General features: G+C 40.0%; 1 protein-coding gene across 1 annotated transcript in view; it reads right to left on the reverse strand.

Moving 5' to 3' along the window:
- Positions 1 to 1,181: 1,181 nt before the first annotated feature.
- The window catches only part of VWC2L (von Willebrand factor C domain containing 2 like), a 139,574-nt gene continuing 112,773 nt past the window's right edge, over positions 1,182 to 27,982 (reverse strand). Inside the window, exon 3 of the mRNA XM_054723378.1 lies at positions 1,182 to 1,330. Within this exon, the coding sequence (XP_054579353.1) occupies positions 1,182 to 1,330 (149 nt within the window). The remainder of the gene's footprint in view (positions 1,331 to 27,982) is intronic.

Consider the following 27,982-nt stretch of genomic DNA (forward strand, 5'->3'; position numbering starts at 1 on the left):
CGCAGCATTACCAGGGCAACCTTGAGACTCTTCACTTTAATTGTTCAGTATCTAATATATACATTTTAAAAAATGTTCAACAAATGGAATTGTATTGTGCAAGACTCACTCTACCCTAATCTTGAATTTAAATCAGCACTTGAGGTGGAAAGAGTGTCCTGAATCTGTGTTTTAGACAGAGAGCTGAGTGGTCGTTACTCTTAACAGGGCCAACACGGTCCCGAACCATAAAAACTGCCTGCGTGTACGACTGGCTGTCAGCCCAACCTGATCTCCAAGGCCAGTCGTGTTCAGAAGGATTCAGATTCACAGTGGGGCGACTCACCCTGGTTCTGTATTGATAGTGCCAGCTGACAGCGGGTGGGGGTGTGTGTGTTTCCTTAACAAGCTGAACTCAACTTCAGCATCATGAGAAAGTTTGGTGAGGAATGCTACAACTTCGCATACCTGTCTCCTTTGGACTCCTTAGTCACATTCACGGTGTACTTCTATATTAGTGTTTGATTGGCAGTTTCAAGGTTTTGCAGGTGGAATGTGTGGTTTGTCAGAATGAAATCGGGAGCCCCCAAACTAGGCACCGAGGGCCAGGTCCCTGCCTGGCCCCGCGGTGGGTCCGTCTGCGTACCCTTCTCTTTTCTCGGCTTACAGGGCATGAGTGATTGGTTGGATGCTTTTGGTTTTCCTGGTCGGGCAGGGTCCGCGCCCCTGACATCTCTTTACCAAAGCTTGACACAACTGGGTGGTCACATCTGGCCCCTTGGACTCTCAACGGGAAAAAGAACTAGCACAGGGGGAAAATGCCATGTGGGATGGACAGGGGCGTAAACGTGAATGAGCTCGGCAGACGGTGCGCCCGGCAGGCTGGAGGTGTCACCGGAGAGGCAGCCGGTCTGAGGCTGTTTGTTTTTGTTCCAGAAATCCAGTCGTCAAAGTCACCATCGAGCGTGGGTGGTTACAAAAGCGGGTTCGATAGCCGTATCCTATAGGTATTTTATATAGCAAGAGAGAAAGGTCCTCTTAGGAAAATAGTCACTTTTGTCAACCCCAGAAGGTTTTGCTGGTGACCCTGTGGTAGCTGGCGGGAGTTCGTGTGTCTGGTTTCGTTCTGTGTGGAACGTGTGCAGAGCGGAGGCCACCGCGCCCGCCCCCATGCAGGTCGGCACCATCGCCGGGCGTGGGCGCTACACGATCTGCTTGCCTTGGCATTCGCGTTTGGAGCACTGCGCCGGCTTCCACCAGTCCCCGTTGTGACAGTGACAGATGTTACACTCGTCCACTTTCACTTCGATGCCAGCCGGGATGATGGTGGTTCCTGCAAAGCAGTTTGGACCTGGAATACACACAGGGATTAGTTGATGGAATCTGAGAGGCGCTCTCTCTTCCCGGCCCCACCCCAGCTTGAAAGTCCAACCCCAACCCTCTAAAGCCACGGATGAGCAGGTCAGGCTACGCTTAACAGTTTCTCATTAAAGAATTTTCTAGCCATCTCCTTTCAATAAAAACTCTCCACCGCTACCATCTTTTGCACACAGCTAGTGTGCCCTGTGTACAGCATGCATTCCCGCGCAAGCTGGTTTGGCTCAGTGAATAGAGCCTCAGCTTGTGGACTGAAGGGCATATGCTCCGGTTGCAGGCTCCATCCCCAGGATGGGGCATGCAGGAGGCAGCTAATCATCACTGATGTTTCTATCTCTCTCCCTCTCCCTTCCTCTCTGAAATCAATAAAAAAATAAAAAATAAAATAAAAGCCCTAACTGGTTTGGCTCGGTGGATAGAGCGTCGGTCTGCGGACTGAAAGGTCCCAGGTTCGATTCCGGTCAAGGGCATATACCTTGGTTGCAGGCACATCCCAAGTAGTGGGTGTGCAGGAGGCAGCTAATCGATGTTTCTCTCTCATCTGATGTTTCTAACTATCTCTCTCCCTTCCTCTCCGTAAAAAATCAATAAAATATATTTTAAAAATAAATAAAATAAAGATCCATTGCTCAAAAATAGTGTCTGTTACTGAGCACATGCAGTTTTCTAAAGAAAGGTTCTATGAGTTAAACTCTATTTGCTTTATGCGTTGAGGTGCAAAGGCTGCTGAAATGTTCTCTAAACTTGAGTGGAGGTCCAGTAAGGTCAGCATCAGAAGGTGGTACCCTAGGCCTGTTCCCTGGCTTCCCCTGGTGGGTATGAATCAATGAACTCACTCAGTCCCCAGTTTCAGCACCTCCCCAAGCCCAGTTCCTGGAATCCCCAGCTTGTTTCTGGATAATAATGAATAATTCATGACCAGATGATTTATTCATGTCCCAAACAAGCTTCGTTAGAAGTTCATTTGATTTTTATAAATGGAGTTCCTTTAATCTGTCAGCTATCTTTTTTTTTTTTTTTTAAAGAATGACCCAAATGGTTGGCTTTTGAAAGTCAACCAGAATTTTATTTTACTTTTTCAGATCCAGAAACTCTTTACTGAAAATGTCACTCGCTCATCATAGATGGATGTTTTTAAAATTCACCAACCTCAGGTTTTCACTTCTTGTCTTTCTCTCATTTCTGTCTTACTCTTTATTTGTTTTATTTCTTTTTTTTTCTAATCCTTGCAATGAACAAATGCCAGTGTTCAGTGTTGGTGATATTATTTCTCAGATTCAAATGGAATAAAAATTGCTTCCCAGGGTGCAGTGGATTCGAGTGGGGTGGTGCAAATTGCTGTTTCTTTGAAATAATTTGATATAAGTCTCTGAAGTACATATTGGAATAAAGAAGGAGCACAGAGTTCTGTCTACTAGTGATTTATTAATCCAGCGTTCCTGGCCACTTGCCATAACCACTACACAGTAGCCTGGCAACATACATCAATATCCGTGCCCTACTCTCACTCTCTTACCACTTGATAAGAATTTATGAGACTCTATTTACTATCAAATAAATAAAACAGGGGCGATTTGTAGTTCACTTCATAACTAGAATCTTGCTTTTATAAAATTGGTAACTATTAATATGTTATGGCTTTAATCACCCATTGTTTTAGAACTCCCAGACCTCAATTGTGCATGCACTTATGGTGGCATGTGTGACTTATGCCTTTCCTTCACTCTGGGGGACAAACACGTTGGGCATGTGCCTGGACATGGAGAACTAGTAAAAGTAGGAGGGATCTACTAGGTCAAGGTTGACAATTAAACAGCTAGTGAACTGTCTACTTTTACCTGGGAGGGCATTTCTTACGCTGCTGTGGGTATAAGCTCCTGGCCATCCTAATTGCTGATTGTTTGAGGATCAATTTTACAAGTCTTGGGATTAAACATTGTTTGATACATTCACCTATCTTTGGGACTACGCCTCCCTGGGAAACTCCCACAAGAAATCACGGATTTGTTCTGTGACCAGAACTGAGGGAGTCTTCAGAGAACTTGGCAAGGAAGCATTTCCAGACGTCTCTGGTTCTCCCGTGGCTGTGTGGACAGACCTCTCTCGGCCCAGCCAGTGCCAGCTCACACCTGGTTGGAGCCAAACTAGCTTCAGAAATGGCACTGGATGCTGGCCACCACCTCTTTCCCTGGGATCCCCCAGAGAAGGCAGTGGTTTCTCTCTCAACCTCTCTACTTCTCACCAGTTCTTTTCACCCCAACTGCATACTTTTCACTTTTCCAGATGGAGAATGAAAAAAAAAAAAATCTCAACAATGGCTTCAAAGCAAAGAAGCACCTAAAATAAGCAGAATATTATTCAGTAAATGTTCTCCCAGCTTCTTGAGAGGATTTGGAAATTTGTCCAAAGAATCTTAGAATCTTAACTGTGTGTGTGTGTGTGTGTGTGTGTAGAGGACTGTTGCTATCCAACAGGGGTAGGTTCATCTCGATGGCACAATAGTTTAATAAACTATTAATAAGAGAAAAAGGCAGGTGGGACTCTTCGTAAAAAGAGATCTCTGACAAGTCATCATGCATGTGCTGAGTTATTTTACTAGGGTTCTGGTTTTTGTATCTTCCTCTTTCTGCCTATATTGGTGTCATGCTATGATTAGTAGGCATTCTATCAGCCTTGATACATCATTTCTGGAATTATTTAGAATTGGCTGCAATCACAGCCAAGGAAATATTAATTTATATCGATTGACAGAATGCAAAGAAATATTCCTTGCACTTTGCTAGGACTGACCAGTCAAAGGCACTGCCTGTGAATAACATGGAGACTTCTCTGTGGTCTACTTGGTGATCAGACGTATTTCACAGAATCAAAAAATCCTGTTTGATCTCATTAGTGATTTTATTAGCAGCCTTCTGAAAATTTCAGGTGTAACTAAAGCAAGGCTGGAGTGTGCTGTTAATAGCTGGATCTGCTGAAAAGTAATTTAGGTAATTGTCAAACAGAATGGTTGGCACAATTTAGAAACGGTTTTGGTCTGTCCTTCTTAATAGTAGTGACAATAAATGCTAATTTTCCTTGAGCATTTGAATGTTCTACATGAGCTCCTTACATAGGAAATCTATCCTTCTGTCTATTATTTTCCTTTTATTTGGAAGCTGATTCCTTCTGTCTTGGTTTATGTGAAAGAATAGATGCTTAGAAGAGTGAACTCAATAGGAAAGCAACGTATTTTAATGCAGAAGACTTGGAGAGACTCCAGAAGGGAGCAGTGAAAATGATTAAACTGAAGGCTGGCAAATAGGACCTCTGAGGAAAGGTTAAAGGGATTGGAATTATTTAATCTAGAAAGAGAAGACAGAGAAATAACTCAATAACTCTCAGTGAATGAAGGCTTATTAGGTGACAAATGGTGGCCAAGTGTTCTTTCTTCCTTCTGATGCTGAGCATAAGAGGAAACAGAGACACATCGATTGTCAAAGAATTGTAAACACACACAAATTGCTCAGAGAACTGAGAATTGAGCATGGCAGTTGCCGACAGTGTGGGGAGATCTTCTCTCTTAGAGACCCCTAAGAACATAGGACGTCTCACCTGTCAGGTAGGATTTAAATCATTAGCTCCTTGAAAACAGGAACTGAATATCTACCCTTTCTTATGGTCCAGGCCTAATACTATGTCCAGCAAATATTAAAAACTCAGTATATGTTTGTTTAACTGAATAACATATGATGAACAAACTAGCTATATATTGGAAGCAAAATTATTTTCTGAACTTATGGATCAGACTTTATACACGCACATACACATATATACATTATCTATCTATCTATCTATCTATCTATCTATCTATCTTCTATCTATTATTATAGGGTGTCCCAAAAATGTATATGCACACTTTGAATAATTATAAAGGCAGTGTTTATTAAACTACATTTAATTTTCAAAATTGAACCATCAGCTGTTAAAGTATATATACACTTTTGGGGGATACCTTGTACACTGAGTGGCCAGATTATTATGATCTCTGAACGCATAATAATCTGGCCACTCAGTGCATATCCTATATAATAAAAGGCTAATATGCAAATTGTCCCCTTGACCAGGAGTGCGACCAGCAGGCAGGCCGGCCAACCATCCATGTCCCCTCCCTCTGGCCAGGCTGGCCGGACCCCACCTATGCACGAATTCATGCACTGGGCCTCTAATATCTACACTAATAAAAGAGAAAGATACAAATTGACTGTACCTTCATGATGCCCACCAGCCAATCAGGAGTGAGTATGCAAATTAACCCAACAAAGATAGTGGGTTAATTTGCATACACAGGGTCTGAGCGGCTGGGGGCAGGACGCTTGCATCATCGCCATGGCAACAACGCAGGCATGCCACACCGCCCCAGCTGCTCAGGGCCTCTGGGCAGTGTGGGAAGGTGGAAAGGCAGCTCTGGCCAGAGCTAAGGCGGTGCTGGCAGCCAGAGGGAGGAAAGCACACACACACTGAGTGGCCAGATTATTATGGGTTCAGAGATCATAATAATCTGGCCACTTAGTGTATATCCAGCCTTGCCCTAGTAATACAGATATAAAAATATTAATTAATTAATGGGAACACAGAGCAATCATCACTTGAGCACTTCATGCCAGGAGTTTGTCTTATTTAATCTTTCCAATAAACCATATAAGGTGCGCATTCTCATCCTCAGAACTCTGAGCCTCTGAGATAGAAAATGACTTGTGTGAAATCACATACCTAGTAAGTGACATCAATGGAATATGAGTTCAAATCTCCTTGACTTATAGGATGCCATGGAGTGCATTGCTGGATTCTTTACCCAGATCCTGAGTTTCTATTCAGAACTTGGAAGTCCAGTTGGTTCTAGTGTTGAGGATGCATTCTGAGGTAAGAAATTTGATGGCTAGGAAGATGGGGGACACTTTTCTATTGAATTTGTTCAGATTTTAGATTTAGATTTTTGTCTCCAGAAAACATAATTTATCTAACAATAAAAATGTAGTTCTCGTGGAGAAAATGCCTGCAGTATGGGACGTGGGCTTTCCTTTGGGTAGCGGTTCCCACTGGTGCTGACAGTAGACCAACTCGGAAGCAGAATGAAAGGAAACGGTTACTCGGGAGACCTGATTCAAGTTGTGCTTCTATAACCAATTATCTCTGTGACTTTAGACAAGCACTCTGTAACCCGAATACAAATGGAGGGCCATATGGTTTAGTATCAAAAAGGATTCATATTTTTGAAAAAGCAACACCATGGGAAATGCAGCTTAAATTTTTACTGGGATTTGGAACAAGGAAGGAAGAAGGGAAAAGCAGGATAAGAATTAGCATACATGAAAATAAAAAGGTTCCAGGAAGCACATCAATAATTTCCCTATTATCCTGTACTTCTTGGAGCACTTATTTTCCATACCTCTAAAGTTAAAACTGGTTTGCAAACATTTTTTTTCAATAATAAAAAATCATTCAAAATAATCTTATAAGGAAGACCAATCTATTAAATATATAAACCCAGAACTTCTCTGGCAAGGTAGCTGAGGGAGCCTGGAGCACTGTCTTATCAGCATTATTTTTTCCTATCTTCCCACCTCAACCTCACAAATTCAGCCTGTAAGGCATCTACACAGAACATCTTGTGATCAGAGAAAACACATTTGGAATAATCTTCTCCAGTGTCAATAACCTAAGAAACCAGGAGAAAATAGAAGAGATACTGTAATATTTGTGGTTATAAGAACTGAGCAGATTCATTCATCCACTAAAATTGTCTTTTTTTGGATAGTCTTAAAATTTCCCCCATAAAAGGATATATAGAAATTATATGGAAAAGGCGGCCTATAGCTTCTCTGATCATCCCATAGACCCATACTTGCTTATGATGTTAAATATCACATCAGTTGCAAGAAGAAACAAATATATAACGTGAAATTAATGCTCTGAAGGACAGGATCAGAGAGCTGTGGGAAGCTGTAACAGAGAACTTGATCTGAGCTATAGGTAAGTGGAAAAAGTGTGTGTGTGTGTGTGTGTGTGTGTGTGTGTGTGTGTGTGTGTGGCGGGCGGGAAGGGGGGATATGACGCTATGAGGAAGTTGAAAGGCCAATGGGGTTAGAATGGTGAGTGCAATAAGTGGCTGGGAAAACCAGTTCTAGAGGCTTGGAAAACAGTGTGTGCTGGAGCTGGTAGCTCATACTGGTCTTCAAGAGACTATTTTTTAAATACTCAGAAATCTCGTAACCTTTTTGACATTATTTTGATAGCTTGAAACTGGTCATGGTGGAAGTACTTATGCTATCCGAATCAGTGAGTGCTACAAAGGATTTTAACCACTCCTCCTCTGACCCAAGAGCTAGCTGTTAAACATTTATATCACTAGATTAAGGCTAAGATCTGGGCCTGGTTGGCTATGGTAACATTTTTTATCTTTATTCTAAAAGCCATGAAGTATTTTAAGTAGGTGTGTGTGTGTGTGTGTGTGTGTGTGTGTGTGTGTAATAATAAAATAAAGGCATTGATTCCATGAAATGCCCAATGTTACTCATAAAATGATCAGTCCACATAGCACCCAAGGTCAGACTAGACATGACCTGTCTTGATGGATACAAGTCCTTTGAGATTGCAGACATAGACAAGAGCCTTCACAGGCCCGAGTACTGAGTAGTTGTAAAAACACATTGCTTTCTTATTTGCTTTAAGGTATTAAAAGTATTTGCTAAGGTGCTGGGGTAATATTAAATTAGTGTCATCAATTAACACATTGGCTTGAATTAATTGATCAGATTATGCCTTATAGAATGTAAGATCCTAGGGGAAACAAGGCCCAAGAAGTGTATAATTTGATGTGAGTGAATGAGAAGGGCTGGAGGGGAGGGAGTATAATTTGTAGAAGAAAAACTTTTTGGAGTCCCTTAGGGAACCAGGATCATGTGTAGTTTGATAGCAATTCTACTGGGCAGTTTGGGGAAGAGGAGGATTCTACCAGTCAAGCAAAAAAACCAATCCTGTAAAAAAGGCATAATTTAGAGGAAATTATATCTAGAGGTTATGCAGAATAGCCAAAAGAACTTAGCTTGTGGCATAATACAATCAAGAGCAAGGGCCAAAATAATGCCACAGATGTGATCAAGTGAAAACATATGTTGGGTGCTTGCAGCTTGCTCCGTCATTTTCACCAACCCAGGATCTTGGATGCTGCTGCTAGAACCATGGGCATAGATGCCTCTCTTACCAGCCTTGCTAGAATGAAGACTATGTGGTCCTATTGTTCTTGAAGTTACTAGTTTTAAATTTAAAGTCTGCAACAGGTAGTAAGCCAGGGGTCAGAGTCTAGTAAAATACCTGCACCCTAGCTGCAAGGGAGACTGGAGTATGAATATCTAGCATTTGCAGCTTCGCTAGGAAGAGATGGGCTTTCTTTATATGTAGATAATTCCCCAATTATAGGAAGGGGGCAATTCATTTCTAATACTAAGAGGGTTCAGGAGAGGGGTCAATGTGGCAAACTTTATCTGTTTCAATTTTTTTTCTGGGGCTGACTACCAGTATGCTTGTCTTGAATATTTATTCATTCTGAACAAGACTGCTCTAAGCATGAGTGATACAGCTATTAATAAGACAGAGTTTCTGCCTTTAGGGAGTTGACATTCTAGTGGGGTGAATCAGACAAAAATCAATTAAATAGGGCTATTTCAAGTCATTTTGTGTTATGAAGATAATAAGCAAGACAATGTAGTAGAATGCCTAGGCCCAGAGTGGAAAAATTCTTTATAGTTTACACAATATGTTCATATATGTTTTTTAAAAAAATTTCTCATTCACCATCATGCAATAAGGTGTTTTTCATGGGTCCTATTGCACAAGTGGGGAAAGTAATGCTCGGAGAGATTAAGGGAGTTGATGAAGGGCAGAGAACTAAACAGCAGGAGAGCTTACATTTCAACCCTCGTGTTCTGACCCCTGGTTGACTACTTTCCTTGAGGAGACTCTTTCTGTATTAGTGTTGTTATTTACTCCAAAAGTCAGTCATAATCATACATCCTTCTGTTCTTGACTCCCCAGCTTTCTTTTGCAGGAAGCTCATGTCAAACCCAGACCCAGTTGACAACACTGAATTCAGCAAAAATACTTTTTGAAGTACTTTTAAAGAAATTCCATGCATGACCATTTTTCCTCCTCACAAGAGCTGCTGTTTTCTTTGTTTTATAGGTGAGTCAATGAGATATAGAAATGTCAAGTTACTTTCTCAAAGTCACACAGCTCGTAAGTGATTAAGCTGGGGACACAGCCACTTTTCTATGCTTTATTTTAGAAGTTAGTTTTTCTGTAAGAGCTAGTTTTCATTTCCTCTGAATTGTAATAGCACCTGGGATGGTGTGGGATGGGTTAGAAAGAAAAGCCTAGAATATTTAAAGAGAGAGAGAGAGAGAGACAAGGCAAAGAGGTGAATAGACAAATAGTGAATGGAAAGGGGTAGGTCTGGCTATAAAACTCCCATGTGGGGTAGAGAAGTGGGCCCCTCCAGCAGCTTTAGTCAACCTCTCCTCCATAACTGCAAAGCAGAATTGCTCCCTGGAAGCAAATATGGCTGAAAACACAGCGTGAGTCTAGTGATCATCTCGGCAGGCAGGCTGACTGGCACTGAGATCTCTCGGTAGGAGATGCCCTGTCCTTGTTGCTTGATGACCCAAATCCTCTTTCCTGCCAAGCCTCCTCCTTCCCAGAATCTAGGAAAGTTGGGCAGGTCACGGCCAGTTTACACATACTTTCAACTTATGAAATGGTATGGCATCCCTGAAAATCCTCCTTCAGACAACTTCATATGCTTAATAGCATCTGTTTGAGTATCCTGATTTCTGGCCTTGATCTGAAAATTTATTATTGACGCTTGGTGTCTTTTAGAAATTGGTTGTAAATGATCTTTCTGGGCATAAATGAGGCAGATTCCTATTGTGCAAGACCATAAACATCCCATATTTGCTTGGCAGCGCACCTAAATCATTGTTTCAGCAAATAGTAGGCTTGGAGGCCTCTGTCTGGAGTAGAACCGGATTGGATTATGTCCTTCCTTTTAACTGATTTTAATTCTCTGCTTCATGAAGTCTGATAGACGTTATTATACTATGGAAATGCAAATTGGCTTTCTGATCAGGTGCACTGATTTCTTACTATTTTAAAATCTTGGAGAAAATGTTTCTAAAAAACCCAGTAATTAGAGCAGATTGCAGTTAAAATGGAGCTAAGTGGCTGAAACCTTCCCAAGAACATGTTTCATTGGCCCTGTTAGGCCTGGTCAGAGAGCAGTGACACAGGTTTGATTGCTGACGGAGCTCCCCGAGTGGAGAATGGAGAGCTCCTCTCTTCCTGCTTTCAGTTACTCATCACTATCACTGTGTTACTTCCAAACCATTTCATTAAACACGAGAACAAAAAGCGTCCTCAGATGGAAGGTGGCAAGACTCAGGAAGGATTGTTTTCTCTGAGGCTGCCCTCAAGGTTCCTGTTAATCATTTTATTTGAAAATTCAATATTGCTGAACTCCCACACAAATTTTAGGTGTGAGGGCTCCAGAGAGTTTCCTGGCCCTTAAGTATGTAAGATTTATAGCTTAGCGCTCCAATTAAGTAATGCAAGGGTTGGAGCAGGGAGAGGAAGGACGCGGTCAGGCTGCACAATAGAGGGAAATGTTGGCTGCTCTTTTTCTAATTCCAGGCAGACCAGCAGGCTGTGAGAGCCTGGCGTGGTTCCCGCTGGGTGCTTAGCTGGCCGTCTACATCCAGCCTCACCTTCAGAAGGGTGTGTGTGGTCAGCATAGGTCTTGGTTTGCCCTTGCATAGAACACTTGACCAGCTTAGTGTTTGCTATGAATGAGGAAATAGTCTCAGCCAAATTTTCAAGCTGAAACAAGGCAACCGCCCTTGCTAGAGCTTCCTGTGGTTTTCTAGTCATGTTTATATTTATTCTTAGCAATCTTAAAGGTTGGAGGAACTGGTATGACTGTGCCCATTTTATAGCGGAGGGCACTGAGGTTCAGAGAGAAGAGCTGAGATGATTTTTTACCTACTTATTGAGTCGCTGAATTGATTTACTTGTAGGTGAGGAGATTAGGACTCTGACGTCCACATTTCAATCCTGATCCTGCCATTTACTGGAGGTATGATCACAGTGTCCCCAGTCACAAGGTGGGGATAATATTAAAATAACAAGAGTACCTACCTTATGGAAGTTTTGAAGGAGAAAATGAATTAGCAAATGGAAAAAATGAGAACAGTGCCTGTCACATACCAACAATCCACAACTGTTAGCTGTTGCTGCCTGGCCAGCATAGCTCAGTGGTTGAGCATCGACCTATGAAACAGGCAGTCACAGTTTGATTCCCAGTCAGGGCTCATCCCCAAGGGAGGTGTGCAGGATTCTCTCTCATCATTGATGTTTCTCTCCCTCTCCCTTCCTTTCTAAAATCAATAAAAATATTTTTAAAAACTGTTAGTTGTTGCTATTTATCATTCTGATTATAGTTATTACCTGAGTTACAATCTGCTACTTTGGGTATGTTATAGAGTACTGGTCCTTGGATTTCTAGTCTAATTTTTATTTTGTTAATTTTAAAACATCAGTGAAGAAATTAATCTTGTTGATGTCAACTAATATTATTTTTTTTTGCAAAGTGAGTAAGCATAAAACAGTAAAATAATTTCTATGCGGATTTTTCTGTGAATAGAGACAGCATCATTGGGGAGAGTTGGAGATGCATTGGTCTGAACCAGTTGACTGTGGAAGGATCCATTAAGAAAATGATTTAAAACAGTTTTCTTGGACTACTAATGATAACTGCTTTAGTTTGTTGGAAAGAAAGGGCTCAGATATGCTGAGAGAATGTCTAAGTTAGAGCCTAACAAAAGATTGCAAGCTGAATAAGAAAGTAGATGATATATATATATATATATATATATATATATATATATCAAAATATCTATCTATCTAAAGGGTTTTTTTGCAGCATTTTTTAGTGCTTGAAAATCCTGGATAAAGTGTGAATGCCTGCCAATAACAGAAATATTGAATAAATTATGGTGCCCCACCGCATGGACTACTGTAGCCATTAAAAAAGAATGAATTGCAGCCTCCAGCTGACTTGAAGGGATTTTTGTGAGTTATTATTGAATAAGAAAGGAATTATGCAGAGAAGTATAGGTATAATATGATCCTATTCTTATAAAACAAATATAGACAAACTTCTGTGTGTATGTTTGTATGGGATTATGTGAGGATGAAGAAAACATAAAGAAGCACAAATACTGTGTTGTTAATGTGGATTATCTTGCTGGAAGAAAAAGGTTTTTGATGGGGAGGATCTGAGTTGAACAAAATGGCAAGAGAAAAACAGTGCATTGTGACATTTTATATTTGATTTTATGCATAAAATAGAGACAGTTCTGATACTGGCATGTGTTTCAAAATCAATGTGTGCACTTAATGATGTAATAGTTTTGTTTTTGTCTTTAAAATGTGTTATTAAATTGATAATGCTTCTGACAGTCAGGCATATTTTAAACAGAGAAAATGTAGTGAATGTCAGACAGAGGCAGACCGCACAGAGCCATCAATTCTCCAGTGTCCTTGACTCTAAAGGTCTAGGGCTGTGCTGGCCCTTGCAGTAGCCACTAACCATATGTGACTATGGAGCACTGAAATGTGGTTAGATCAAAAGGAGGGTGCTGTGAATGTGAAAAGACATCCAATCTCAAAGGCTTAGTATGCCCTGAACATAAACAAAGCATGCAAAATTGCTCATTGTATTTTTTATATCAATTACATGTTGGAAAAAAATATTTTGGATACATTGGGTGAACTAACATATATTCTTAAAATTAATTTCATCTCTTGTTCTGTCCAGATGGCTCAGTTGGTTGGAGCTTCATCCTATGCACTGAAAGGTCGTGAGTTCCATTCCCAGTGAGGGCACATACCTAAGTTGTGGGTTCCGTCCCTGGCTAGGGTATGTAGGAGAGGCAACTGATTGATGTTTCTCTCTCACACTGGTGTTCTCTCTCTCTGCCCCTTCCTCTCTCTCTCTTCTCTCTCTCTCTCTCTAAAAAAAAAAAAATAATCAAACATATCCTCGGGTGAGGAATAAAAATTTTAATTACATCTTTTTCTTTCTACTTTTTTAATGGGGCTAATTTAGAAAATTTCATTTTAGAAAATATCATGGCTCACATGGTTCTTCTATCAGATAGTACTGGCCTAGAGGAATTACGAAAGAATAAAGAAGCATTTGGAATGACCAAGAGGAGACTACGTTTTACATAATTTGGTAGGAAGGAATACCAAGTGTTGTTGAACAGGGCATATCTTTAGGATAGGGATTCTCAGAGTGTAGGCCTTTGATCTCATTATCAGCATCACTAGGAACATCTCTGATATGCAAATTCTTCATCCCCTTCAGACATCTACTGAATTAGAAGTGCCAGGTAGGGGCCCAGCAATCTGTCTTTTAGCATACTTTCCAGGTTATTATGATGCCGGCTAAGCTGTGAGACTCCCTGCTTTTGGATAAGGCAACTTGGATAAAAACCATATCATTGGGAACTAGGAAAATAGCTGAGTAAAGCAATGAATTTAGCATGCTACCAGAACAAGGCTTTTAGCAACAGGTCATTCCCGAGGAGAAATTCTGAGCTAGTAAATGGTGGTTAAATGGTTCAATTACTTACAAGTTTCAGTATTGACCTCTGAGCTGTCATTATTGTCTTTCTTTGATAAGTGTGCTTTTTACCCACATGACAGCTTTCAGAATTCAGGTGTCATGTGTGACACGGCATTTGGAACCATTTTGGATGCTTAACTGATCGCACTTTCCCAAAACAAGTTGCTTGTCACTGGAAAGAAAATAGTATACATTTATAGATATTTTGGATAGAATCAGGTTGGAAAAGATTGCACGACTCAGTTTTATCTACCTTTCACATGAAAACTAAATGTGTTAAGCAACAAACTTTCTACTTCTCACAAATAATTTAGTATCATCTTGAAAACTGTTTACTTCACTGATGAAAAAGAAATTACCAACCTATTTCATTACCTTAAAATAATATGCTTGATTGAACACACTAGAATAAAATGGACGTCCTCCCTGGGGGTGGTGAGTGGAGGGACATGGGACATGGAGTATCCTTGTCAACAAAGTAGGTATCACTCCCATCACCCCTCCCACACACGTAATACATTTCATCATAGAAATGAAACAGAAAACTTTTCATTTTTATTCTTTCTATTCAAAGACACAAAATGCTTTGCAACTGGAAAAGAAAATGATGGGCAGATCATTTTATTATTGGAACATATGACCAAAGCTGCCTACTGAGGGGCAAGAGTGGGTTTACAGTTGTTTTTATGGAAAAAAATATCATGATTAATAAATAATAAAACAAGAATACTCACAACTGTAAACCTCTTTTTATGCCACTCTATATTATTAGACATGCCATAGGTAAATTAGATAAAACAGTGGCATTTTCTTTCATGGGCATCTAACAATGCCCGTAGGTGGCTAATAAATATGACACAGAAATGATGACAAAATTAGTAAAAATAGTCCACAAACTGTATAATAAGTTTAGTCTAGAAATATTTCTAGTCTAGAAATATTATATTGACCAGGCAATCATATTTTCTTCCTGTGTGGATATGGCAAAAGTAGATATGAAATATAAATAACAAGGGGATAAAAATTTATGAAAAATAAGATGAAGCACACATATTAAAGGTATTTAATCTAGATTCGAAGTCAGAAAAGAATGCCTTAAGGAAGTGTTTGGTGACAATGACAGGGAGGGGGCAAAGAAGCCATATGTGAACAGAGTCTAAGTGCAATACAACATTGAGGCATAGGGAAGCACTTGAGATATTACAGAGAGCTGGTGAAAGTGGGACCAAAATAAAAGTAGACATTAGTAGAAGCTAGTGCTTGGTGCTCTTAAACACCATATTTGGGATTCCATTTAAAGAGCAGTTGAAACCATGACATCATCAGATTTACTTTTTAAATAGATTACACTGGCTTTACTATAGATTATAAGGAAGCAGAGGTGAGGGCTGTGTTGCAAAAAGTTGACCAACTTAATCAATTCTTGCATTATTCCAGGGAAAGATAATGGTGGGCTAGTCTAGGGCGGTGGCCATGGGAACAGAGAGAAGTGAATGGATGTGAGCACTATTTAGGAGATATAATCAATGTGATTTGGTGGTGGATGGGATGTGTGGAAAAAAACCATGCCCATCAAGTTTCTGATTTGAGCCAGTTTCTAGGACACTGATAATGCAGCAGGGTTTGGGGGAGAGAGAATGAGGTTAATGCTGAAAATTTTGCATTTATGCACACATGAATCATCTAAGCAGAGCTGAATAGAGGAAGAGAATTGACTGAGCTACACAGAGACAGCTGGGAGTCCCTGGCAAATGAATGGTGATTGAAGCCAGGGGAGTGGGTAAGGTTTCCCTGGAGCGGTTGGTGTAGTGCAAGAGGAAAGGCGCCCTAGGACGGCAGACAGCAGAGTTGGAGCCAACTAAGGTGACTAAAAGGACGTTTCCAAAGAGGAAGGAGAAGAAATAGTGGTGGTTGGTAGCGGAGAAGCAAAGCAAAGAAAACATTTGTGGTTGGAGCAGTCACAGCAGTGTCCAATGCAGATGAGAAGACATATGAGATATGGGCTGAGGCAAGTTTATTGGTGACACAGGAGCAATTTCTGTGCAGTAGTGAAAGCAAAACCAGGTTGGTGGGAAGGAATAATCAAGAGAATAGAATAGTCCCTGAGAAAGCAAAAGAGCATGGAAATCTGTGTTCTATGATGGGAGATGGGAAACTCCCTCCATTGTAATAGACAATAGGAAGCTGAAGGAGTTTCTGTCTGATAACTTCTACTGTCTCTGGGAAGGAGGAGGGCCAGAAGTCTACTGAGAGTGAAGGGAGAAGATGAAGAGAAGAGGGAATTGAGGCAGTTATTAGAGAGAATGAAAAAAAAAATTGCCGACTGAAAAGCATAAAATTGCTGAACTGGGTAAAGGTTTAGACAAAGAAGGTGACTATAGTTTGTGGTGGTACCAATTTTTAAAAAATATATTTTTATTGATTTCAGAGAGGAAAGGAGAGACAGAGAAAGAGAAAAACATCAATGATGAGAGAGAATCACTGATTGGCTGCTTCTTGCACCCGCTGCCCCCACTGGGGATCAAGCCTGCAACCTGGGCATGTGCTCTGACAGGGAATCGAACTGTAACCTCCAGGTTCATAGGTCAATGCTCAACCATTGAGCCACACCAGCTGGGCATGTGGTGGTACCAATTTGATTGCACATGTGATCTTTTCCATTGGGGTTCATCAGGAGTGTCCAGGCAGATAGTCATCACTGAATAGTAGCGTGACTTTGGACAAGTCATTTACTCTCTGTCTCCATTTCCTCAGATGTATTCTGGGAACAATAAGAGTACCCATCTTATTGGATTTTTTGAGGATTATAATGAAGTTAATACACAGGAAAGTTCTGAGACTAGTTAGCATATAATATACACTCTTCAAGTATTAGCTTTGGGGTTTTGGAAGACATGGAATGATAGGAGCAAAGGAAAGGGAGAAAATAACAAGAAAGTGGTTGAAATTGTAGACTGAGGGGTTACACTGGAGAACAAGGGAAGTAAAGTCATTGATTTTGAAAATTACTAGATGATTTATATTTACTGAATGTCCTCCTGGTATGGACTGCTGGCCTGAGTATTGTATGCTAGTATTTTTGACAGAATTAAAGTACTGATGGAAAAGGAATAACATTACTGAGCTCTCTCATGCCAGTTTCTATTCTGTCCTTTGGCTGTGGTACCCAATACATAAGGAATTTACATTAAAAAGATGTTGTAGTGTGTGTGTGTGTGTGTGTGTGTGTGTGTGTGTGTGTGTGTTTAGCTTGAAGCAAATCCTGCATGTGTCCCTTCATGTTCTGAATTCATATGAAATGGGAGCATCCTTAAAATGAGAAAAAAAATTATAACAAGCAATATTAAGGGATTCCCCTCAAGTTAAGGCAATTTTGTTTAAAGGCTATAAATTTGCCAACAGTTTATGTTCTTTTTCTTGAGGTCTGCAATGCAATTTATGACAGAAAACAATCAGTTTGGCTCAAACTTGAATTGCTGCAGAATAAATAACCTCCAAACCTAAACTTTAAAAGGAACTTCCTGCATCACTGATGGGCTGAGACACTCAGAGGTGCTATTTTGTTTCTGGGAATACATTTTGTATGGTCATTCAGATTGAAGTTTTATATGGTAAAAATATGACATTGAGATCTCTGAAAATAGAAAAATAGTTTCATGCACTAACAAGCAAGTAAATAAAGTACAATTATGGACTAGGGCCTGGCCCCCTGGGAATCTAGAAATCTTGAGTTTATTCTTGCCTGTGCAAGTGATTTTTCTATGAAATTAGAGGAAACATCTAGGCAGGGTGCAGAGAAGAGAGATCAGATAATTCATCTTAGGTGCAAATACTACCATTCTTATGTCAAAGATATTCCTGAATCTGCTGCCTTCCTATATTGACAGTTGGCAGACTTCAATTATTAAGAATAACTTATTTATACATTCATTCAAAAGCATTTGTTGAAGGCTTCTTGTGTACTGTGTAAATCACTAGAAATGCAGTGAAAACAAGATATATCCCCAGCTCTCAATGGGCTTATACTTTAGCAGAAATGAGGGAGGTACAAAGTTAGAAATAGGATTTTATAGGAGAATATAGGAGGTGATCTAGTCAAAACTGGGAAAGAGGAAAGCTTGCTGACTCACATGAAGACTGAGTAGATCTTGTGGAGTGAACAGGAGCTATTTTGGTGATAGTGGTAGGTGGGAAGTTAGTGGCATGAGCATAGAAGGGGTTATAGCCCACTGGGGAAAATGTAAGGAATTTTTTGTAGGTGAAGCTAAGGGTCCCAGGAAGAATGTAGGGAGCTGGAGCTGGAGGAGAAGGAAGGGCAGTGGCTAGGGTCTGGAAGACCTTGTAAGTTATACTATTTGAATAGAATATACTTTACTGTTTGTTATAGCATAGGGGGGACACTAAAAGACTTTTATGTGACAGAGTGGTATAATCATATTTGTGCTTTACCAGGTCACTATTGCTGCTGTGTGGGGTGGGAAGGCCCCAGACGAGGGGAGGCAAAGAATAGTAATTTCTCCAGAAAGGAAATGGGGAAAGTCCACATGGAAATAGTGGCAGTGGGAAGGGGGAAGTGGGGACAGGCTGGGGTAATATGAAAGGGAATGGAGCTGAAGTGAATGTAAATGGTATGGACAGAGGGAGGAAATAAAATGATGTCCATATTTCCTGCTTTTGTACTGGGTGGTAGGTGGTTTCTTTCATGGAGAGGAGACATATAGGATAGTCAAGTTTAGGTGGAAGGTCCAGAATGAGTTTTAAATGTCTTTGGCTTATAGCCAGTGGAAAGCTTAAAGTGGTTAGATAGAATAGTTGAGATCTCAGGGGAGATATTTGCACTGGAAGCATCGATTTAGAAGTCTTCAGGATACAGATGATGATTGAATCCATGAAAGTGGCTTCCTAGGAAAAGAAAAAAAATAAATAATTGGAAGGTTACTATTGATGGAACCCCAAGGGACTACCGTTTAAATCCTGAGTAGAGAAATGGACCTCTGAGAAGAGGTGGGAGTAAAATGAAGTTATAGAAGTCAGTGGAAAGGAAGGTTTCAGTAAGGAGTCAAATGCTACGGGATGCTAAATAAAAGAAAAGTTGAACATATCCTTTGATTTTAGTATCCAGCAGGCAAAAAGCAAAAACATCTTCCATGTCATGGTGGGGATGAAGCTTGACTTCAGTGGGTTTAAATGATGTGTGGGAAAAAATGTAAGCTACATATTCAAGAAACCTTGTTTTAGACTCATAGATACAGAGAACAGACTGGTGGTTGCCAGAGGGGATGGAAGTTGTGGGACTGGGTGGAAAGGGTGAAGGGATTGAGAAGTACAGATTAGTAGCTACAAAATAGTCACAGGAATGTCAAGTACAGCATAGGAAATAGAGTCAATGATATTGTAATAACTATGAATGGTGCCAGGTACAAACTGGAAATATTGGAGGGAACACTTTGTAAAGCATAGGATTGCCTAATCATTATGCTGAACACCTGAAACTAATACAAAATAATATTGAATGTAAACTGTAATAGAAAAATAAAAAAGAAAATAAAAAAAAGAAATATTTTTGTGAGGAGAAGGTGAGATGGAGGGCTAAGTGACAAGAGAAGTTACTGGCCTGGAATGTATTCCTTGAACTTCAGAGGCCCTTATTTTAATTTGTAAGATCAGGGAGATGAACATATCTATTTGCTGAAAGGAAAGAACCCATAATGAAGGAAAAACTGCAGATCTGGAGAAGAGAAGATTCTGGGTGTTTGTGCAGGGAATGTGTTCTAGGACTTGCTAACCAAAGTGCTATGATCTCAGGGCCTTGGCATCACCAGGGAGCTTGTTAGAAATGAGCGATGTTGGCCCCACCCATATTTACTGCACCAGAAATCTGCCTTTTCACAAGAAAGAAAATTCTCCTGCAATATTATGATAAGGAAGATATAAAGAGAAGGACACACATGTGTCTTGATGTTGGCAAGGAAGGGGGTTAAAATGATGCTATCCCATTTTGTTGTGAAGGAATGAAGTAATATACTGAGAATGGGAGGGGGTAAGTTCATGTGGTAAAAGAAAGCCTGCTCTTGAGCCTGGAGTAGGTGGGCTGAGAGCTTGACCAGGAGAAAAGCCTGGACTTGATTGTGGTATACAGCTGAGTGGTGTGTAGATGTCTCCAACAACCTAAGGCTGGTATTGGAGGAGGCAGACACTGGGATTGATGTAGTTTTGGGGTTTTGCTACGCAAGTGGGAATTGGAAAGAAAGAGGATGAATTAATGAACCAGAGGGTCTAGGTTGACAAGGGAGGTCAATAAAAATCAATGAGAAATGATAGCTTGGAAGGAAATGGGGGTCAATCATAGTCATTAATAGAAATGAGAAATATTACACTGCCAGCAACAGTGATTGCTTGTCCCAAAGAGCTATTCCTTCTCATTGACGGTCTCTTTGTTTATGTGTTTTACAAATAACCCATCTAAAACATTCATTATTCTTTTCCCTTCCCGGTCATCTATCCAACTAGAGACTGGGCAGCTCTAGGCAATGAAATTGCCCACTCAGATAGCTTCCTCATTATAAAATCTACAGCTGCTCAGTTCTTTAAATGGGAATAAGAAGACTTGTAAAATTGGAGTGATATCAGAATGATGTTCTTTCTTATCTTGAATGCCCTTTATTTTCTTTATAACCATTCATAAAATTTATACTTGAAGAATGTTATGAATGCTACACTGATCTCCCCTTAAATGTTCTTTCTTTAACTTTTGAACTTCAAAGTATTTTGTTCCTCTCTTATAACACTCTAAATATCAACAGTTTTATCCCTTTTAGGAGTCTGTAAAATCTTTAATAGCAGGAGTGGTCTTGCTAATTTTTGTTGATGGGCTGGACAAAAAGAGGAGGTTTTGTTGTTGAATTATTGGTTTCAGGAATGGGGTAGATTATGGCTGAAAGAGAGGAGGGGGTGGGGGCGGTTAGCAGAAGGTTATGAAAGGCCTTTGTACCAAAATTAGATGTTTGGGTTTTAACCTAAGATGAGAATCCACTGAAAAGTTTAAAGTAGGCAAGTGACATGATATCAATGTTTCTGAAGGCTCATTCTGTCTAGAGTGTGGAAGATTAAACAGAGGTATGCAAGATAAGAGGCAAGGATATGAGTAACAAAGCCATTATCATGGTCCATGTGAGAGACAAGCGTCTGAAAGAAGGCCTAACTTTGGGTCTGGACAGGAACATTCTCATTTCATGCATGGTAAGATTTAATGACATTGGATGCAGGGGATGAGGCAGGAGAAGAAGCCCATAGCTTGTCTCTGGTTTCTGGATTAGGTGACACAGGTGGTGCCATTCACTGAGATGGACAGAGAGAGAAGCAGGTTCAGGGCAGAGAGAAGGATGGTGATGATACGTAGATGGGGAGTGATGAGTTCAATTTTAGACATTTAGAAATATTTTACTTATGGTAATACATGCTGGTTGAATATATTAGCATAAAATGAATGTGAGACTGTGTTTTGAACTTTCAAGAGCCAAGGTTGAAATGGAAAATATTATTAAAAATGTTTACACTTATTTCCCCAAGGTGGAATTTATAAACCACTCCTATTGCCAACACTGTAGTGGGGAAGCAAAGCATCTGGTTGAAACTCCACTGACCTTTAGATACACCCAAGTTTTCATACGATGCTCATTTTCATTCCAAATGGCACTGCACAGCGTAAGGATTGTACTTTCTGGAGCATTTGAGCAATAAAGAGGATTTGTGCTGCATTTGCATTTCACATGTAGATTGCCAAGCCAAAATCTTTAAAGCCAAAAAGTTGGTTCCAAACACTGACCTAGGCACTTTTTAAATGTATCTGAGTTTGTCCCTTTTCTGCACTAGAAAGATGTTCGGAAGTCAAGTCTTCGATTCAGCTCAGTGTTTGTCTCTGGGCCTTAGCAGAGGCATCTAGACAGGGCAATAGTAAGGCATCAAGGACGGCATGCTTAAGAATCAAGAAGGAAGATCCAAGAAATACGCTTTTTAATTCTACTCAGTTCTCAATTTTTATAACATAAATATATGGTTAGGCCAATTTTTTCATGAAGTCTGTTTGCAGGAGCATAACAATGTTCTCCTCACGACTTCTTTTCATCCATGATTCTTCATTGCTTTAGAGGGGAAATAATGTCCTAAATAAATGGAGTTGCTATTGTTGTGTCCTCTTTGGTATAGCTACCTGTGGTATAGTGCAAAGTGGCCTCCCTAAAACATCACATCCAAATTCCCGGAGCCTGTGAAGACCTTAACTTTACATGTTCAAAGGGAGTTTGCAGATATGATTATGTGAAAGAGTTTGAGATGTGAATATTATCATGGATTAGGGGGTTCAATGTAGAGTCCTTAGAAGAGGGAAGCAGGAAAAACTGTGACGAATAAAGCAAGAGGTTGGAGGGATGAAAGAAAGGGGTCATGAACCAAGCAATGCCAGTGGCTTTTAGAAGCTAGAAATACAAGGAAATGGATTCTCCCCTGAAGTCCCTAGAACAGCGGTTCCCAACCTGTGGGTCGCGACCCTTTTGGGGGTCGAATGACCCTTTCACAGGGGTCGCCTAAGACATCCTGCATATCAGATATTTACATTACAATTCATAAGAGTAGCAAAATTACAGTTATGAAGTAGCAACAAAAATAATTTTATGGTTGGGGGTCACCACAACATGAGGAACTGTATTAAAGGGTCGCGGCATTAGGAAGGCTGAGAACCACTGCCCTAGAAGGAGTGCAGCAGCCCAACCTACACCTGGACTTTAGACTTCTGACCTTTAGACATTTGCAAAAATCAAGTGGTGTTAAGCCAGTAAGCTTTTGCTAATTTGTTATAGAAGCTGTAGACTTGAGTCAACTTGTAGATGATGCTAAATAAGAATGGTAAGTTTAGACATAAACAGAATTTCCCAATTGATTTTAAAAGAATTTAAAACTACATATTGATAACTGTTATTAATGCTCTTAAAAAGAATTTCTGGAGGGGTAATGCTTTGGTCCAAATAAAGACTAACAAGCCTAGACACAGAAAAATCAAAATACTTGTTATCATGGTAGACACTTGACAAATTGTGTTAACAACTTGGGTGGATTTGACTGAAGGATTTGTGGTCTACCCTTAACTGCTTTATGTACTAAATAAAATAAAATCAAGAATTCTGTAATGTTCTCAGAACAGTACCATCATCCATTCGATTTGGTTGAATTCCCTGCTCATATTTGAATTTGTAGGCAGCATTTTTGAGTGTTTATATCCTGCAGGGAAAACATGAAAATGTATTTATAAATTGTAAGTCCTGGTTTGTACTGTTCATTTTTCGGAAATCAAAAGTACATCACCTCTGCCAACATGCAGTTTTTTAAAAATGCCCATGCAGATCCTAGAGAATATTGGCATATGTTTAAAAAACTTGTGTAAATGTTTAAGCTTGTAAATTGCGCACCTTGTGTTGTCAAGCAGTGATAGAGCACCCAAAGCACAGGGGAGACAGTGAGTCACATGGCTCAGCAGAACTAATGAGAGTTCTGAGCAGTAAGAGTGAATCATTGTTCTGCTAGTTGTACTACTGGCAAAGAGACCACGACAGGAAAACATCCATGAGTTGTATGATTTTTTAGACTCAATGACAACCCTAGAATTACATCGGCATTGCTTCCAAATTGGGAAAACATTTGAAGAAAGCAACATTTACATTAACTGGTGCAACTCAGTGTGAAACCTAAATCAATGGAAAAAGCTGGGAGAAGAAATAAAAAAAAAATTCTCATGCATCCAGAAGAGAAAAATCGTGTATTGATGGACTTACCTAACAAGCTCTGCTTAGTGCCTATGGTATACTCTGCAATGTACTTTTTCAGAAAAATGATTGGCTTCCAACTATTAGTATGGGAGAATGGTCATACTAAGCTGAGAACTAAAGAGGTCTTGGCAAGACTTTTCCACTGAAACCCAGGTACTGAGATAATGGGCTTTTACTTATTTGTTTCCCATGAAATATCTGTACTTTCTGGTACCTGTGCCATTGAATGCACTTAGAACATGTTAATGATTGAGTCCTGTTACTAGAGGAGAAAGTTAGATAGAATTTTGCTGAGTTTTACTCTGTGATGTTTGCTAAGTGAGAGCTACTACATTAATCTCTCCTATACCCTGGTAACTTTCATGTTGAGGCCAGTATATATCATTAAACAATTAATTGTGGTATTTCTTTTTAATGAACAGTAGAAACACAGATGTTAACAATCACAGACCACTTGGTGAAAGTGTTTGTGGCTATCTCTTATGCTTTCAGCCTTGGTAAAGTTTATGTTGCCCCAGATTGTATAAGTAAAATGTTTTGCAGCCCACAGCAGGCTGTTTACATCTATACCTACCTGTGTTGTTCTACGCTGGCTTCTAAATATCCTTGCTCTAGTTCTAGGGTTGATTCAAGGATTTTAGGAGGGTGTAAACTCAAAAGTTTGGGATATGACCCCAAGTGTTCTACTTGTTTTCCTAGAATTTACTCAAGTCCTCTGCTCATTGCTGGATACATGGTGGCATTCAAGGGGACCTTCAGCTCCTGATTATCAAAATGTCACCAGTTAGAGCTGACCATCCTCCCCTCGGGGTCCCTCCTGCCCTGGGCTCCGTATCTCTGTTATGGAATCTGACATAGAAGAGAATTTACACACACGCCCATTTACAAGCTGGACTTTGATCACCACAGAGGCATTCAGCACAGTATGCAGGAGTTAGTAAATGTTATTCAACAGCACTGCTGAAGGTAGGTCTGCCTCTGTGACATTTGGTTTGGGCATGGAATCACGTGACCATGATAGTGCTACCGAAACTTATATATGGTTTGTGACAGTCGATGTTCCCGGCGTTTGCTAAAAATGATGTTTATTAAAAGTGGAACTTCTGAGATCGAAGAATGACATTGATTTCAAATATGCAGACGTTACAATATAAACCATATGACAAGGTTCCTGAACGATGCATGCAATTTTCTGTTGTTAAAAATCTGATATTTGCAATAATTACTTGGCCTGCCTGTGAACATTACACTTCATTTTTATGAAACTAACAGCCACTGGCAATGAGAACAACAGTCGCATAGAAGTGCAATATTACTCCTACTGTGGCCATTGCTAGAGCAAAACCGAGCTTCTGCATGCGCCCCACTAGAGCATTACTGAGCAAGGAAGGAAAACATTAGAATTCAGGAGAATCTCGCAGAAACGAAAAGAGACAGCAAACAAGATCTAGGGAGCATTTGGCGGAGGGAAAATTAACACAATGAACATATGGAAATCAAACTGAAGTTTTGTATATCTTGGCAGCTTTGTGCCAAATGCCAGCAGTTCTTTCTCACTGCTTAGTAAATGGTCTCAGGCATAAGAGGAAATGAAAGATTCAACACGAGGAGCAAGCAGAAATCATTCAAGCTCGGCTCACTAGACTGTTTTAGGGACAATTAATTTCCTAGATCTATGCTAGGGTTGTTACCCCATCTTGTTTATACAAGTTACCACCCCACTCCAACCCAAGCATGCTAATATCCATGCAGTGGCACGGGGTTGCAAATCAAATCCAGAAGATAAGGAGCAGGGATGGGGATGGAGTGATAGGAAGGTGGGTATAATAATATCTTTCAGGAAGGGAACACATTATTTTTGGTGACCATCCTTCAGTACTTTGGTTAGATCCATCATGAGACATTCAATCAATTGATGCTGAATAATTAAATGATTTCATAGACTTTTTTCCCTGAAGGGTTTGGGAGTGAGGAAAATTAGGCATTTCCTCAAGTCGTGTAGTGAGGACCAGTGGATGTCACAGTTGTCTTTGTGGTTAGATGCTTGGCACATGTCACCAAGAATGTTTATGGAACTTCTTGATTGTCCTGATAGTCCCACCAAGGAAGTGTCTTTAAATAATATTTTATATGTGATTGAAATCAATAAAACACTTTATAATATTAACACAGATAAATTTATTTTCAGGGGAGATATAAATGCCTTTCCTTAGGTTTCTGCCACCTCTGAAATCTCAGAAACATCCTATTAAAAACACACAATTAGTTCCACGTAGGATGCTATATATTTTTTAGACTTAGTATTACTGTCACTGATACCTTTTGTGTTTTGAGCAAAATGATGACTTGCTTAAAACACACCCCTTACAAGTGATCATGTGCTACTGTGATACTTGGTTAGAAATAATTTATGACATTAATCCAAATGGCAGCAGGCATGCTTCATTCTATATTTTCTATAGCAGCTTGGATAGAACTGTTAGTCGGTGTGTTGGCAGAGATATTACATAAAGGTGAGCAGTTAATAACAACAGCTTTCAAAGTGAGAGTGTACACAGGTATAGCACATGCCAGCACTCCTAAAGCATCCAGTAGATTTTTTTTCTATTTGACTAATCTTTGCAAATACTTTTCAAAAAATAACCCAACTTTCCAGAATGACTTTGAGGAATCATAAAATAGAAGATAAAAACAAAGTAGTAAATATCAAAGTCCTATAGGCATAATGTCTTCCTCATAGCAGTTACCCTATAATTATCAGAAGATGCATTTTGCAATAAATTCCTGGAGATGGGCATGCTAGGCCCTGCTATCCAAATTCACCAACATAAAAGACTTTGTAGTTTAAGTCGTATGGAGTATGAAAAAATTCAGAATAATTGGGAAGTGGCATAGCGTAATGAAGTTGGAATGAAAATGAAATTAATCTCATTTTTGTTACTTATTGGCTACATATCCATGGCCAAGTTACTTAAATCCACTGTGCTGGAGTTCACTTATCAGAAAATAACAGCAATACTCACCTCACAGGGTTTCTATAAGGCATAGAATAGTGCCCAATCCATAGCACAATGTAAGAGTTTGAGCCATTTACCTTTTGTAATCTCAGCAAATTTGAAAAGACAGTAATGCCCCCCCATTATAGATTAAAAAAATGGAACTCAGAGAAGTAAAGAGACTTGCCTAAGGATGATTCCAAAGCCCATGCACCATTCACTGTTATTCAAGCACCTGTTTGGTTACTAACACTTGGCTGGAGACTCTTCATCCCACCATGAGGATGGAGTACAGTATCAGGTGTGCCAGTCTTAGGCTGGGATGTCCTGGGAAAGACAGCCAGCTAGATGGGGAGTTTCGGGAAGACCACCCAGCCTAAGGAACTTCCAGCTGCAGAGGGCTGAAGAAAGGGCTGTGTTGAACAGTTGGGTCAGTAGTTCTGGTTGACAACTTGCTAGTGGCCAACTACTCTCTTCTTGAAGGCTTTACCTACCAGATCTTCTCAGGGCATTGGGTTCCAGCTAAAAAATGGATCAGTGTCTCTATGCCTGTACAGATGCATGTCCCAGATTATTTGGAATTCTAGGCTTTGGTTGTTCAAGCCTGGAGTTCCTCCCTTGTCCCCCTTGACAAGGACAAAGCCAAAGACCTGGAATCAGAAGCCAGGAGTTCTAGTTTCAGTTCTGAGTCTTTTCAGCTGTGTGATATTTCTACATCTTAGACAGGGATAGCAATATCATACTGGTATTTTTATCATTATAGGGTTGCAGGATTGCCAACTAAAATCATAAATGAGAAATTATTCCTGTAATTTGCAGAGCACTATGGTATACTTCTCATTTCTATAGTCACAATATTGGCAAGTAATCACACTTCTAGGCACACTATAAGACTAGGTTTTCCCCTTACCCAGCAACACAGTGAAAGTGAAGCCATTTGGCTGATCTGGCCCAAAGCCAGGACTTCTTAATGCCCTGTAGGAAACACTTAGCACTTTAGAATCAGCCAAACTGGTTTGGCTTGAAGAGGGTCCCCAGGATACTATTCAGAATTCCCTTGTTTATTCAATTAAACTAAGAGACCCTGCCAACCA

This window comes from Eptesicus fuscus, chromosome 11, assembly GCF_027574615.1.
Source record: "Eptesicus fuscus isolate TK198812 chromosome 11, DD_ASM_mEF_20220401, whole genome shotgun sequence".
NCBI classification, from domain to species: Eukaryota; Metazoa; Chordata; class Mammalia; order Chiroptera; family Vespertilionidae; genus Eptesicus; species Eptesicus fuscus.